Here is a 14071-nt window from a genome sequence, read left to right on the forward strand (position 1 = left end):
TATGATGGCGCAACTGTGTGGAATGATTTATGATTTTGTAATTGCTGAGCAAAAAAGTAATTCAAAGAATTCCAATTGTCTCTAAAGAAGCATTATCTTTAGCTTGCGTTTAGTCAGGATCAGGGGCGTACGCAGTTAAGTAAGAGCACTTTTTTTGTCCCGAAAATTTGAAAATTTGGCCGACCGATATTTCGTTCAGTTAGGGGGGGGGGGAGGGGTACGGTCACCTTTTTTTCGAAATCTTGTACAATTTCACGAGTTAGTTTTCTCATGAACGCTCTTCCCACACCCTGAACATGAATGTAAACTTAGTCAGATGGGTGGGGGTGACATCAGCCCACTTAATTCATTCCCCTGCAGTGTACTTAATGAAGGTCGGTATACGTGGCGTTACACTCATATTCTTTTGTACCTGTTATAGAGACCATCCAGATGGGAATTGAAGCTGTACATTTTTTTGGTAAACCAACAAAGTTCAACGTTTTTTTTCGGGATGACATTTCTAAATTAGCAATGACCTCTTCATAAATGATTTCTTATGCCAAAACAACCCCGGATGGAAAACCCAAACCCTTCTTCGTGTACCACATTGCTAGTGTAATTGTGGTAGGCCCAGGATCTAGTATACTAGACTAATGCCCATTATCTATACTACAAAGGTATCTTCCTTTTAATAAAGCGGGACTGCACTACTTGTAGCTACGTGCGCCCTCTATTATGACAAGCAATGCCTAAGCGGTACCCGTTGATCCCCCATGACCCCCTTTTTCTTATGTTAATTGAGAGCTAAATTGATGAGATAACCACCTATCAGTGACCACGCAGGGAGGTCTAATCCCTCCTGAGCAAAGTAGTGCAGACAGGCTTTAACTTAATATCCTGGCTGTATAGTTGATGGGTGATGGTGAGTCTAAATACTAAGGTGACAGTGTAAGGACAATAATTAAGAATTGTCGTGATTACCTTATTGTATGAACAACTCAATATTTACTGTATTTCAATATTTATCAATAGTCCATCACATTACTTGTTTACCGTGTGAGTAACTTCCCTGTTGATTTATTGAAGCTATTTCTTAATGAAGTATCTTTTTACGTTACCCAGCAGGGACCATTAATCAGATAATGTCCTGGCTTTTCTTATTAATATGCTCGATCTCCTTTTCTTTGTATACCTTTGTCATAATGCATCTGTTTCTTTATTGCAGAAGTATCAATAAACTGATATACCAAAAATAATGTATCACCTAATTGACTACACTTACGCTACTTTGATTGTAATTTACTTTTTTTGAATGAATAATTATAGTGAATATGTATTTTCGCTTTTGTTATATGGGCTACCCAGGTGAAATACTGATAAATAAATGATACAATAAAACAAATAATGTTTGATATTCATGTTTTGTTTGTGGTCTCTATCATCGCCATTGCATTTTATATTTACACAATTTTGCAGTTAGTATTTGGTATACTGATTTGTGATAATAACCCATGTTGAATTGTGTCATCTTAGTTGTGTTGACCTCTAATTACAACCATACTAGTTCTTGTTTATGACTAAAATACATTAAACTGTATATAAAACACTATTGCAATATCGTTTGTATTTCCAACCGGCATACAATTGCTCTCGTATACGTATCTACAATCAGCAAAAAAAGGAAAGTGGTCACTTTCTAAAGAATAAAGAATTTCAAACAAATTGATGTTACACAATTCGAGACTCTACTGTTCGATTACAGACGCTCTACTATTTGGGCAATGAGGTGGGAAACTTTTTACCATAATGAAGGTTTTAAACAAGATGGTTGATATTCAGCCCCCCCCCCCCCAACAAAAATAAATGGCCATATGCCAGTGATTTCAGTGCTCCATGTAAATTTTCATATGGGCAAAATGCAATATTTTTTTTTCTTCTCTTTCCTTCTTTCTTCTTTTTTTTTTGACGTGGAGGGGGGGGGGGGGATATATGCATAAAATATCCTGAAATTTCATTGTTTGCCCCGACCGTCATATTAATACCTAGATACGCCACAGTCGCCATTTGTGTTATTGTAGACGGTTTTGAGAGAACCTTCGCAGTGAAAGCACGTTTCCGTAAAAAAAAGAGAACTTTTTAAACAATAAAAAAAAAGTTTAAAACAAGTTTCCTATTTTATTCTATTTAGTTGACGTATTTATTCATTTTTCTTCATGATCTTTTTTCCAAAGTTTAAAGATAATTACAACATGAATCATGATAATAAACAAACTGTACAATTATTACATCATCAACGTTAAATATTTATATTGTAATACTAAACATGAAATAATCATGAACATGGATTGCCACATAAGCTAACCTTGAATATCACAATCCTGCTCTAAGTATACTTCATTTATTACGAAGTGCATAGCGTCAGGCCAATAAACGCGTCAGGCCTGAACGAGGACTTTTGTATGACAGCCACGTAGCAATTAAGCATTCAAAATGTGAAGTATCTGAATCAAGTAAAACAGAAACAAAACTGAATACTTCGTTTCAGCGGTGAGAAATGGGCAACTATTTTACTAAATTGCTTCCTGACAATATCTTTCACAGTACAATTATTGCATAATCAGTTATCAGCTCTGTCTGTACCCCCCCCCCCCCCGACATGTGCATGTTAATCTTATAGGAACAATGTTTGAATAGTAAGAATTTAGGTGAGGACGTTTTATCAATGACCTTAGCTGTTAATAGGCATTGTTTATGCGATGGTCTACTTACAGTCTTTACTTTGTCCAATCAGCTTCTATCTAGACACCTAGCAAACAGTCTTGATTCCAACGACGTACATGTATGTTGACAGGCTCCACGTGACTTAAATTAAAACATTTCTTGTGACCATCCGACTGATCGAATTTATGGTGTTCAGTAGAAACTGAACGCAAATGTCTTTATTCAAAAAATTACCTAAACGAATATCTTGTGGATTAGTTGAATCCTTGTTCTGAAGTCGGATAAGATTCGACCACTAATATGGCTGAAACATTTGAGGTTCATTCTCAAGAAATGGGTGAAAATAATAGTGCTTATCGAGATGACGAAATATGTACTCAAATCTGTGATGATGTGAAGGGTTCGCCACAAGAGCTAGGTTTCGTTAGTGAAGAAGATGAATTGGACGGGCAGAAGAAGATAAAAAAGACAATGGTTCACGAGTCCTTTATCAAGGTTATTTCGAAACAAAGGGCTGTGTTGTATGCCCTTATATGCGCCTTGATCACGGCTCTTGCTGCAATGGCTGCTGCTTCTCTCTCTGGTTCGATTGATCCCAATGAGATCAATTTCATTCGGATGTTCATCCAGCTCCTCGCCTGCCTCCCCGTCGCTGTCAACCAGAGAATCCATTTTCGATACTCCGGAAGTGCATATTTTCTCCTGCTGATGCGCTGTGTTATTGGAGCCTTCAACTCGACCCTAATTTTCTTCATCTATCAAATTATACCAGTGGCCAACGCCAAAGCAATACAGTACAGTGCACCTATATTCGCCGGACTGCTCGGGTGTATACTTCTCAAGGAATCTTGCTCTTTCGTTGAAACCATACTGTCATTTGTGACTCTCGGTGGGGTCATCCTTGTAGCACAACCACCGTTTCTTTTCGAAAACGTGGAATCGGTGGAAACAGTTTCCGAAGCGGGTGTACTTGGTTCCATCTTAAGTTTGCTATCTGCGTTTTTATCAGCACTTACGTTCATCGTGTTGCGTAAACTGAGCACTTACAGAATGCCCGCAATTACCATTCTAACCATCTACTCCATCGTTGGAATGATCATCTCGGCAACTATGACAACCGCACTCCGTCAATGGACAGTTCCGGGATGCGGGCTGGACCGATTCGCCTTGATAGGAAACGGTATCCTCCTGGTGATGACACAAGCCTTGGAGTACCTTGCCCTCAAGATTGAGCGAGCTTCGACAGTTGGCCTGGTCCTTTCGAGTGATGTCATATTCTCGTTTGCCCTAGAATTTGCCATCTTCGGTGTTGTACCTAACTTTTTGACGGTGATTGGGGCTTTGGTCATAATGGCTAGCTTAGTTGGACTCACAGTTAAGAAACTGTGTACCAGGGAAAAGGAGTCTGAAGATTACCACGAAGGGGAAGGTGAAACAAACACAACCAGGACAGCTAGTATAAGGGATCAGAAAAACAGTACTGATGAAAATAAAATCAAATCCTGAATATTATTATCTATACTAATGTCTTAAACCATGATAATCAAAATAATGTACATATCTGATTCTACTGAATAAACTAGAATTGTCATTAGTTTTATTGCATTCGATGGCGTTTCATCTGTTACGACATGATTTTGCAACCTACTTTAAATGACATTGAAACCAGACATACATTAAAAGAAATTAAAAGCACCGATGGCGTAAACCACCAATACTTTCTGATAAAGACGAATCGCATCACCATCCTCCAGTGAAGGCTTACCATAAGCAGTGACGAATTCTTACTGCTCGTTCAGATGTGACGTGGTATAAACCGCCGCCAAACAATACCCGTCACGGGTTTTCACCTGTGATACTCGTATTCATGTAGCTCTGTTTCAAAAGATACCGAAGAATGAAGCATATCGCACACTATTACGTCATCATGAGAAGAAAGAAATACACCAGGGTCTTACGGCTTCATATCTGAGTTAGGCTTTAGTCTATCAGGACGACCCCTGGACAACTATTCCCGGATAACCAACTTCGAAGACTACTCCCAAGACAACTACAACCTCTTTGAAAGATAACCCCGTTACGTCAGAACTATGGGATAGTCAAATTAAAGGATACATGTCAGAAAGGGGTTAATTGCTCTAGAGGTAGTTGTCTGGGGTTAATTTCCTAGGGGTAATTGTCCTCAAGAATAGTTATCAGGGTCCGGTTGTCCGGCAGTGTGCTATAGTCGATGAGGTAGTTGTTGTAGGATCGCTGAACTTCTTTGCATAATAATAATTACCTTTCAGTTGTGGAGAAACTCATGACCGCTATGTGACTTTGATCATGAAACGTGCCTAGAGGCATGACATAATTTATTCATGTCGTTTGATGTGACTAAAGACAATGCCTGTATCATTTCGCTAACATTACAAATAACATATATTTATACATGATGTTCATTACGATCTATCATTGTTTTTCTCTGATAATTTCGAATTTGCAAGATTTAAGTAAATGCATTTCCGCAAAAAATAGGTTATGGTGCAATGGTAAAAGTGACTTCTATGAGAATGATTACTGCCACCCTGGTTGTAACTAAGAACGATAAAGTAGAGAAAGAGAGGGCAGGGGATTTTAACTGAAGAGAAAAGTAAAGAGCCCACAGAGAAATCAAGGGAAAGGGGAAGCAAGAGAGACTTATACAAGTTTAAAGTGTGTTAACTATATATAAATGTGTTTAATGTACATATAGAACTACATGTACATGCATGTATCGATGAATAGTACACTACACTCGGTACAGTTTTTGTTTGTCGTATGATATGATCATGTTTATTTCTAAATAGAAAAAAGATAAATGTGATTATGAAATCTAACTCAAACAGGCCTTTGACCGCAATGGCGCACGCGTGATTAAGAATTTGAATCTTGTTCAATGACATTTTCTCTGGAATTAGTGCGGGTTTAACGTAACACTGAATAGTGGAATCGGTTAAATGGTTGAGAATAGACCTGCACGATGAATACAGGAGACGACATCAGAAAGAGGACTTTATTCGACAAGGTTGACCATTCTAAGGACAATGGCGTTGCCAACTTGGCTTACGAACGTGAAGACGCTCCCAAAATTGATAGCTGTACTAGTAGCCTTGATCATACAGGTAGTTCATCTGAAATACAAAGTTCCTATGACAACGAAAGTGGCATAGACTTGTCGAAAGGTGAGAGAAAGAGGAAGATATATTATATCCTTTGTGCCACGTTTCTTGTGAAGCATCAGGCCGTGTTGTATTGCTTTATATGTGCCTTTACCACGTCACTGTCTTCTGTTGGTGTTGCATCTCTCAAAGGGTCGATCAGTCCCAACGAAATCAACTTTATCCGCATGGGCATTCAGTTTCTTGCATGCCTTCCTTTGGCTGTCCGTCAAAAAATCCATTTTCGGTACTCAGCAAAGGCCTATCTTCTACTCTTCGCACGTTGCGCGATAGGAGCATTTAATTCAACCCTGTTCTTCTTCATTTACCAGATTATGCCAATATCCACAGCCAAGGCCATACAATACACAGCTCCCATCTTCGCCGCTTTCCTTGGGTGGCTTCTGCTCAAGGAATCTTGCTCGTTCGTCGACACCTTTCTGTCATTCGTATCCTTCGGCGGGGTCATTCTTGTAGTTCAGCCTCCATTCGTCTTTCAAAACGTAGAAGGGGTGGAACCCATCCCAGACTCGACTATCCTCGGCTCAATCTTGTGTTTAGTCAATGCATGCCTTGTGGGACTTACTTTCGTCATCCTCCGTAAACTCAGCATTTACGGAATACCGCCTGTAACCGTTCTAATCGTCTACTCCATCGTAGGGATGATCTTCTCAGGAGCGTTGACAACCATCTTTGGGCAGTGGACAATACCTCAATGCGGGTTAGACCGTTTTACGTTAATCGGTAATGGCATCCTCCTCTTGAGTGTCCAATTTATGGAGTACATAGCCCTAAAAACAGAACGAGCCTCAACGGTAGGGTTGATCCGTTCCAGCGATATCATCTTCTCGTTCATCCTGGAATTCTTGATCTTTGACATCCGTCCCAATGCCCTGACCATAGTTGGCGCTTTCGTGATCATGGCTAGCCTTGTAGGACTCACTGTGAAAAAGGGACGTAATAAAGAACCCATTTCAGAAGATGATGATCCTTGAATTTCTTTTATACTTGTCCTCATAAGTTTCACGTTTGTAACATAACATGGCTAACATATTCTTGATAACAAAATAAAAATATCGTGGAAATTTGAACAAATACAACGTGCCGTGAAACTCTTGATATAACCGATGCCACTGGTCTAAAGACGGTAAAATTGATGCATCCGTTTTTCGGGGGGGGGGGGGGGTATTAAAGTCTTCATAAAGATTGGATACATTATCTTGATACTATTGTTTAAAAACATAAATCCTAAAGAACTACAGTATAGTGCAGTGTAGTGCAATGTTATCTCACTCATAATGTATTTTACTTGTTCATCATATTACTGTAAATAACTTAGAAACACTTAGACACATTTATTTCATTCTAAATTATTCGCTATGTTTGTATGTTTCCATGTGTATGTGTCCATGTGCCATGCACGTGATCAAAGCAAATGCTAATGCATGATAAATCATAAATTGAATAAATTATTGACACAAGGTTTTTATGAAAAGTTCACTCAAGTCATGGGCAAGATTTTTATTTTGAAATGTTATATACATCAGATACATCATGTCATAGACGTAATAGACATTGTCTCACCCCTCCTCTCTCTACCCCACCCCCTCCGTCTCTCTCCCTCTCTCTCTCTTTCTCTCTATCTCTCCCTCTCTCTCTCTCTCTCTCTCTATCCTTGTCTTTATCTCTAAAGTACCTAACAACACAAACATGTAGACACCCACACTTACACACCCACTGTGTGTTTTGAGTTGATTTCTCGGTAGTCCTTGCAATCGTTTCTCATGAGAACGAGAGGAACATGTATAAAGTTTGTCAAACACTATTTGCCTCTTATGTAGTTTTACGTAATCAATTCTTTATAATGATTTTTGTTCCTGTTGAGTATATATGTTGGTATGATGTATCGATTTTACTTGGTTATGACTAAATTTCCTTCTATAATGAAATCACTTGTCAAAGGGTCGAAGCTTCCATGAATCTCTAATTACATTTCCAACAAAAATATTCCTGAAATCGTGTCAAAACTATGTTTCTGTATAATCAATACGAAATTTGTACATACCAGAAAACTGCTGGAGCCTTATAAAGATTATTTGCAGTATTCAGATTAGCTGTGGTTTAGAAGGTCATTGAACTAAAAAAAATCAAGACATGAGTATTAGTCGTTTGGTTCATACAAGAAAAAATAAAACGAAAACAAACGTTAGCTGATAATCCGTTTCAAACAGCTGAGCAAATATGTTGTCACAATATTTGATGACAGAATATCCACTCGAATGAATGCATTACCGAAATTATCTATTATTAGGAGGTCATTGTTATATGATTGCTATTCACAAGTGAAGTGTCCTACATTGTAGCAAACGTGTATGGAAACAGTAAAGTGTGGCGATATTGTTTTCCTAGCTAGATAATCAAATACAAATACTTTCAAGGTGTTCGTAACTGACTGACAAGTTTAAATAAGATGGTGGTGGTTATTTTTACCTGACTGCTAAGAAAGCATAACTGCGTAAGTAAGCAACAAGACGGCTGGCGGCTTTAGGTCCTCTCCGAGGGACCTGGTAATGAGGAGTAATGCCTTACCAAAGGGCACTAGCGCATCGCCCCGCCCCCCCCCCCCCACTCAGTGTTATTTAGGGTACGCCTTATGCATGTTCCCTCCTTTTGAAAACACCTGTGTTAAACGGGCTTTTGTGTACTACGAGCCAGACTTTGGTGCGTGAAAAGTACCCCTTTACCAGACATGTTGGTAACACGCATGGTATTCCTCCGATCACGAAGTGGTGGGGGGGGGGGGGCGCATTACGAGACCACTGCTCTACCGACTGAGCTATCGCGCCTCCTAATCAGCTAATAATTATGTTTGTTGAGTTTCATTCTCCTTGAATAAGTTAGAGACAATGGTATTTTTCGTGAGTCCAGTGCGTAAAGGATTGGTCTGATAAAGATTCTATTACAGGTGGTATCAGCAAGATACCATTTTGACAAGTCATCTGATGAAACTCCTACTGAAAAGATCAGACGTCGATATTTTTTAAACACACAATCCCAAATAAAACGAGATAATGATCACTTCTGTAAATTCCCTACGAATTGCAGACGTATAGCCAGGTCTCCTAGTTATGAATTCATCGAGATGAAGATTAGGATAAAGGATATTCACCAAATTATATTTTAATTACTTAGATAAGATTTGTGGAAAGAATGAGATTTGTTTAAAGCATTTCTTTCACCAAAGGAGGAGTGCATGAGACTTTCCTTAGCACTGCATTTTCAACTTTCACTACGATTGCACTAAGTGTGACATGACAATTTGTGTTAATCATCGAAGCTACCTGACATCAAAACCATATGAAATATGTCTTCGAAAACCAAGGGCGGAGATACAGTAGCACGGGCAGAATATTCAGTGCTTCAGGGAATACGGACTCGTGGATTTGAAGACGATGACGACTGCATCACTTGTGTTGAGGATGGTGGAGATAAGGAAATCATCACACCGAGACAAGGTTTCGTCGATTCTTCTGCCAGTCTGGATAGCAATGATGTAGGTGGGAGCGAAACACAGACGAATGGAAATGTCAGATCTAGTCGATACAAGGTTCCTCAGATAGGCATCTGGTATACGCTAACATCTGCGGTCATCATGGCCCTCAGTGGTATGATCGTTATTCACATCTCAGGAACATTAGGACCGAACCAGATGGTGTTCTCTCGAATGACCATTCAGCTTCTATGTTGCCTACCGGTGAATGCTTACCGTAGAGTTCCTTTCAAACACAGCCGCAATGCATACCTTCTGCTTCTCCTGCGCTCAATCCTCGGCGCAACCAACATATCTTTGATAGTCATCACCTATCAAATCATGCCCGTGTCCAGCTCAAAATCGATAGAGTACAGCGCCCCCGTTTTTGCAGGACTGCTAGGGTGGCTACTGTTAAGGGAGTCTTGCTCTTTTGTTGACACCCTTTTATCTTTTCTGACGCTAAGTGGTGTTTTACTCATCGCACAGCCATCGTTTTTATTCGCAAATGCCGAATCGGTCGAAGGGGCTTCTGATGATATGGTTCTTGGTTCAACATTGAGCCTCATAAGTGCTATCCTCTCCGCATCCATCTTCATCATCATGCGAAAGCTTGGCTCTTACAATATGCCCTCGTTGACCATGCTCACTTTCTTTTCCATCTACGGAGCATGCTTCTCGATATTTCTGACTTCCATCTGTCAGCAGTGGTCATTACCTGGATGTGGATGGGATCGCATGATTCTCCTTAGCGACGGAATAGCTCACTTCTCCTCCCAGATTCTCATTTACTTAGCCCTTCAAACTGAACGAGCTTCGACCGTTGCCCTCGTTCACTCCTCTGATATCCTCTTCTCATTCACTCTCGAGTATCTCTTCTTTGGTGTCATCCCAAACTACCTGACGGTGATCGGGGCTTTTTTAATCATCGCAAGTTTTGTTGGTATCACCTTGAAGAAATGGAGGGAAAATTGAAACCATAAAGATGAGCAGCGTGGCAAGGATGAAGACAGCCTCAGCGACATCTCCTAAAGATGACACAGTAGCGTTTGGACACTAATACTTCAAATCTTATAACTGATAACCCTATATTCGCCAAATTATAAGAACCTTAATGTAGCGACATTCCTAACTGTATAGGATTATTTGTGTGTAAATGACCATCCAATTAATACTGTTAACATGATGTATATATTCAACCTTTTACTATCTTACACTCTTTGATATCGTCATCTTATATTACAGGTGAGTAAACTCAGATTTCCATGTTTATAGTGAATGGGAAACAGGTTGAATGGGTGGCAGAAATATGCAGAGAGGGAGAAAAAATGAGCGATAAATTATTTTAAAAAGAATGAGAAATTAAAAAAAAAATGTTGACTAAATATCTTGAATGTTGATAATTTGTGTTGTTCATTTGAATTTCCATTAGAGTAATGTTTTATTTTTCAATAAAGTCATTATATTTCCCCCACAGAATATCTCTCAAAAAACGCTCTTTACGTAACTGTTGTTTTTGTGATGAAATTAGTTTAACAGTTTAACACAACCAGCTTCTTTGTATACTTTTTTGTTGGAGAGGGGGGAGGGGCATTTGAAATAGAAAAGGATTTACCTCAATTACTTGAAAGTAACATTTATCATCATGAATCCATATACTATGATGACAGGTATTGATGATGACGACGGCTTACAGTGACGACAACAACGATAATGGTGATACCGTTTTTTTTTCATTTCATTTCATTTATTCAACCAGTATAAAAAAAACAATTTACAATGAAAATACAATATACAATATACAATATAATGGTTAGGAACCCTAAAAAACAGAAATCTGCTTGTAATCGGGGCCCTGCTAACAAACAATAACAAGATATTGCACATAAGTTAACAAAAAAAATTAGAGGACTTAAATAATACAAGTACGCACACGTCCATAAAGAAGGTTACAGAGAAAGAATAGAAGGAAGCGAAAAATAGGGCAGAAAGAGATAAAAGTAGAAAAAGATGGGAAAGAGAGGTACCTACTCAACCATGGATTGAAAAATACTTTTTTATACATTGATTTAAATCTGGTAATTGTAGAACTGGATCTTAGGTCATGATTTAAGGAATTCCATTCCCGTACCCCAACAAATGATATAGAATTATACAGTGAAGTTGAACGACAGAGTGGGTGATGTAAATTTAGACGTTGACGAGTGGGGTAATTGTGAATAGAAGAAATTGTTTGGAACATATTATTAAAAACAGACGGTAACAGGTTTTTATGAAAATTAAACATAAATATAAATGTATTAAAATTTTCATTTCAATTAATTGAGTTATGTGCCTTTCCCTGCTCAAATGCCTCCTGCCCTCCCCCCCCCCCCCCCCAACAAAAAAGAAGAAGAAGAAGAAGAAGGTTGGACACATCTCCTGAAATAGCTGCAAAAAAGCAAAATAATGATTATAATAAGCGTTACATTTGTAATAAGCATTGAAACCCCGACATGATATGTCTGGTATATTTACATTTCACAATATTATGAGCAAACAGTTACAATATACTCATAATCTTCAGAAAATATTACTGAGCGAAATAATCCTTTTAAAATAGACACGATACAATATCAACAATTTATGTAAACCAACCAATGTAACTGTGTTAAGAAAAAGAGAAAATGTCGTGAAAGATGTGAGAAATTATAATTAATATCAAAGTCTGTAATGACGACAGAGGGGCATTATAAAAAGCAATGAGTACAAGATGCATCATACGGAAACTCGCTACGTATATGACTTTACTTGGAAGTTAACCCTAATTACAACAAATTTATTAAAAAAACATCAAACACAAATATTTGCAACAATCACAAAATCAAATATAAGCCGTACAATAAAGAGAGAGGTAGAGAGGGACAAAGGGAGAGCAAAAGAGTATGATACCATGAATAGAAGTATTACCTATGATCAAGCATTGTGTTATGATAATAATACAGGACGAATGTTAACAGCGCGATAAGTAGGCCTAAATGTTGCAACATAACATTAATTGAACTTACAAAACAATACATCATAAATGCCTCGTCATAATTGGCATCCAATCTTTTAATTTGTTGTTCTTCTTTTTTTCTCGATGTGTATGCAAGTCCAAAGTCTGATACCTTCAACGGCCTTTATGTCTGAAACATGTACAATTTCTTTATATGCTGATGATACGTGTCTATATTACGCAAGTGCAAATCATCAAACCGAATCATTAAGTTCAGACTTATAACTTATTGATATTTGGTTAAAAAGGAACAGACTTGCTTTAAATGTGCCAAAATGTGAATTACTTTGTATTGGAACGAAGAAACAGCTATAAAATATAATAGTACCAGATGTTTACATACAAAATGTTCCTCTCAAACGTGTAACCCACTGTCAGTTTCTTGGAATAGTTATTGATGAACATTTGGATTGGGGTAAACATATTGAATATTTAAGTAAGAAGGTATTTAAAGATTTTGTTGAAAAGACTTAGACCATATGTTACACAACAAACTGCACTAATATTTTATAAATCAGTAATTCAATGTAAGTTTGATTACTGCATAGTGCAATTTGGGGGAATGCCGGAAAAGGAAGTTTAGAAAGTTTGCAAAAGCTACAGAATAGGACAATCTATCAAGAGGGAGACATAACCATGTTTTATGTGTTTTGTATAAATAGTGCATAAAATGATATTTGGTGAGTTTAGAAAGTACTTTGTTATTACAGAATATCATTATAGCTTGAAAAATGCTCATAAAACCTTAAACTGCCAAAACCACATATGAATTTCAATAAAAGGAGCTTATGTTATAAAGACATTAAATCTTGGAATCAGCTACCTATGAACGTAAAATGTCTTTCTCTGTATTTAAATCAAGGGTAATATAAATATTAATTCATATTTCGTTCTCTTAAATATCTATTTATATAACTATAAAATCTAAATTAAACGCTGTTTGGAAATTGCCGACGGGGGGGGGGGGTAGTAGTATCTTGGTTTGTACATTTTCATTTGTGATTAATTTTTTATTCTAAAGCAAAGAGGGGCCAAATTGGCACCAAAGTATACAATTAGCGTCTAAAAACTTGTATCTCAACTTGTTTGAGTTAGATCTCATTATCATATTTATCTTTTATTTATCTAGAAATATACTTATCTATTTATTCTTGCCTCAAAATTCTTTTCTTTAAATCAATCATTCTGAAGTGCATTCCCATTAACTTGGATAAAATAACTTTTCAATTACATTTTTAATTTGTTTTATATTATACCAGCTCTGTGTTTGTGGAAATGTATTTACTCTTGCCTCAAAATAACTTTTTACAAATCAATTCCTTCCCACTTATGTGAATGAAATAACTATTTTCAATTACATTTTCAATTACATTTTCAATTTTTTTTTTATATTATACCAGCTCTGTGTTTGTGTTCCTCTCTCTCTCTCTCTCTCTCTTTGTTCTTCTCTCACTCTCTCTCTATCTCTCTCGCTCCCTCTCTCTCTCCCTCACACTCCCTTCTCTTCTCCCCTTCTCTCTCTCCACTCCCTCTCCCTCAACATTCCTTTTCTTCTTTCCTTATCTCCCCGCTCCATATTTGCTTTATTTCTGTCTTCCCTTTATTAGTTTAATTGAGGTTATT

At 37.7% G+C, this 14071-nt stretch overlaps 3 protein-coding genes across 3 annotated transcripts; all 3 read left to right on the forward strand.

Moving 5' to 3' along the window:
- The first annotated feature begins 3003 nt into the window (after nucleotides 1-3003).
- On the forward strand, nucleotides 3004-4209 carry LOC100893409 (solute carrier family 35 member G1-like). Its single transcript, XM_003730869.2, has one exon. It carries the CDS (start codon nucleotides 3004-3006, stop codon nucleotides 4207-4209), a length of 1206 nt encoding a protein of 401 aa, XP_003730917.2.
- Nucleotides 4210-6198: 1989 nt separating this feature from the next.
- LOC100893479 (solute carrier family 35 member G1-like) lies at nucleotides 6199-6983 on the forward strand. Its single transcript, XM_030998126.1, has one exon. It carries the CDS (start codon nucleotides 6218-6220, stop codon nucleotides 6875-6877), a length of 660 nt encoding a protein of 219 aa, XP_030853986.1. The 5' UTR covers nucleotides 6199-6217; the 3' UTR covers nucleotides 6878-6983.
- A 2263-nt stretch (nucleotides 6984-9246) lies between these two features.
- On the forward strand, nucleotides 9247-10386 carry LOC100893547 (solute carrier family 35 member G1-like). The gene has a single exon (XM_003730871.3). It carries the CDS (start codon nucleotides 9247-9249, stop codon nucleotides 10384-10386), a length of 1140 nt encoding a protein of 379 aa, XP_003730919.2.
- The last annotated feature ends 3685 nt before the right edge of the window (nucleotides 10387-14071 follow it).

This window comes from Strongylocentrotus purpuratus, unplaced genomic scaffold (assembly GCF_000002235.5).
Source record: "Strongylocentrotus purpuratus isolate Spur 01 unplaced genomic scaffold, Spur_5.0 spur5_scaffold_4, whole genome shotgun sequence".
Classification (NCBI taxonomy): Eukaryota; Metazoa; Echinodermata; class Echinoidea; order Camarodonta; family Strongylocentrotidae; genus Strongylocentrotus; species Strongylocentrotus purpuratus.

Bases quoted from the DNA above. Each gene is read 5' to 3' on its own strand.
- LOC100893409 (XM_003730869.2), top strand. From the start codon at position 3,004: ATGGCTGAAACATTTGAGGTTCATTCTCAAGAAATGGGTGAAAATAAT.
- LOC100893479 (XM_030998126.1), top strand. From the start codon at position 6,218: ATGCCAATATCCACAGCCAAGGCCATACAATACACAGCTCCCATCTTC.
- LOC100893547 (XM_003730871.3), top strand. From the start codon at position 9,247: ATGTCTTCGAAAACCAAGGGCGGAGATACAGTAGCACGGGCAGAATAT.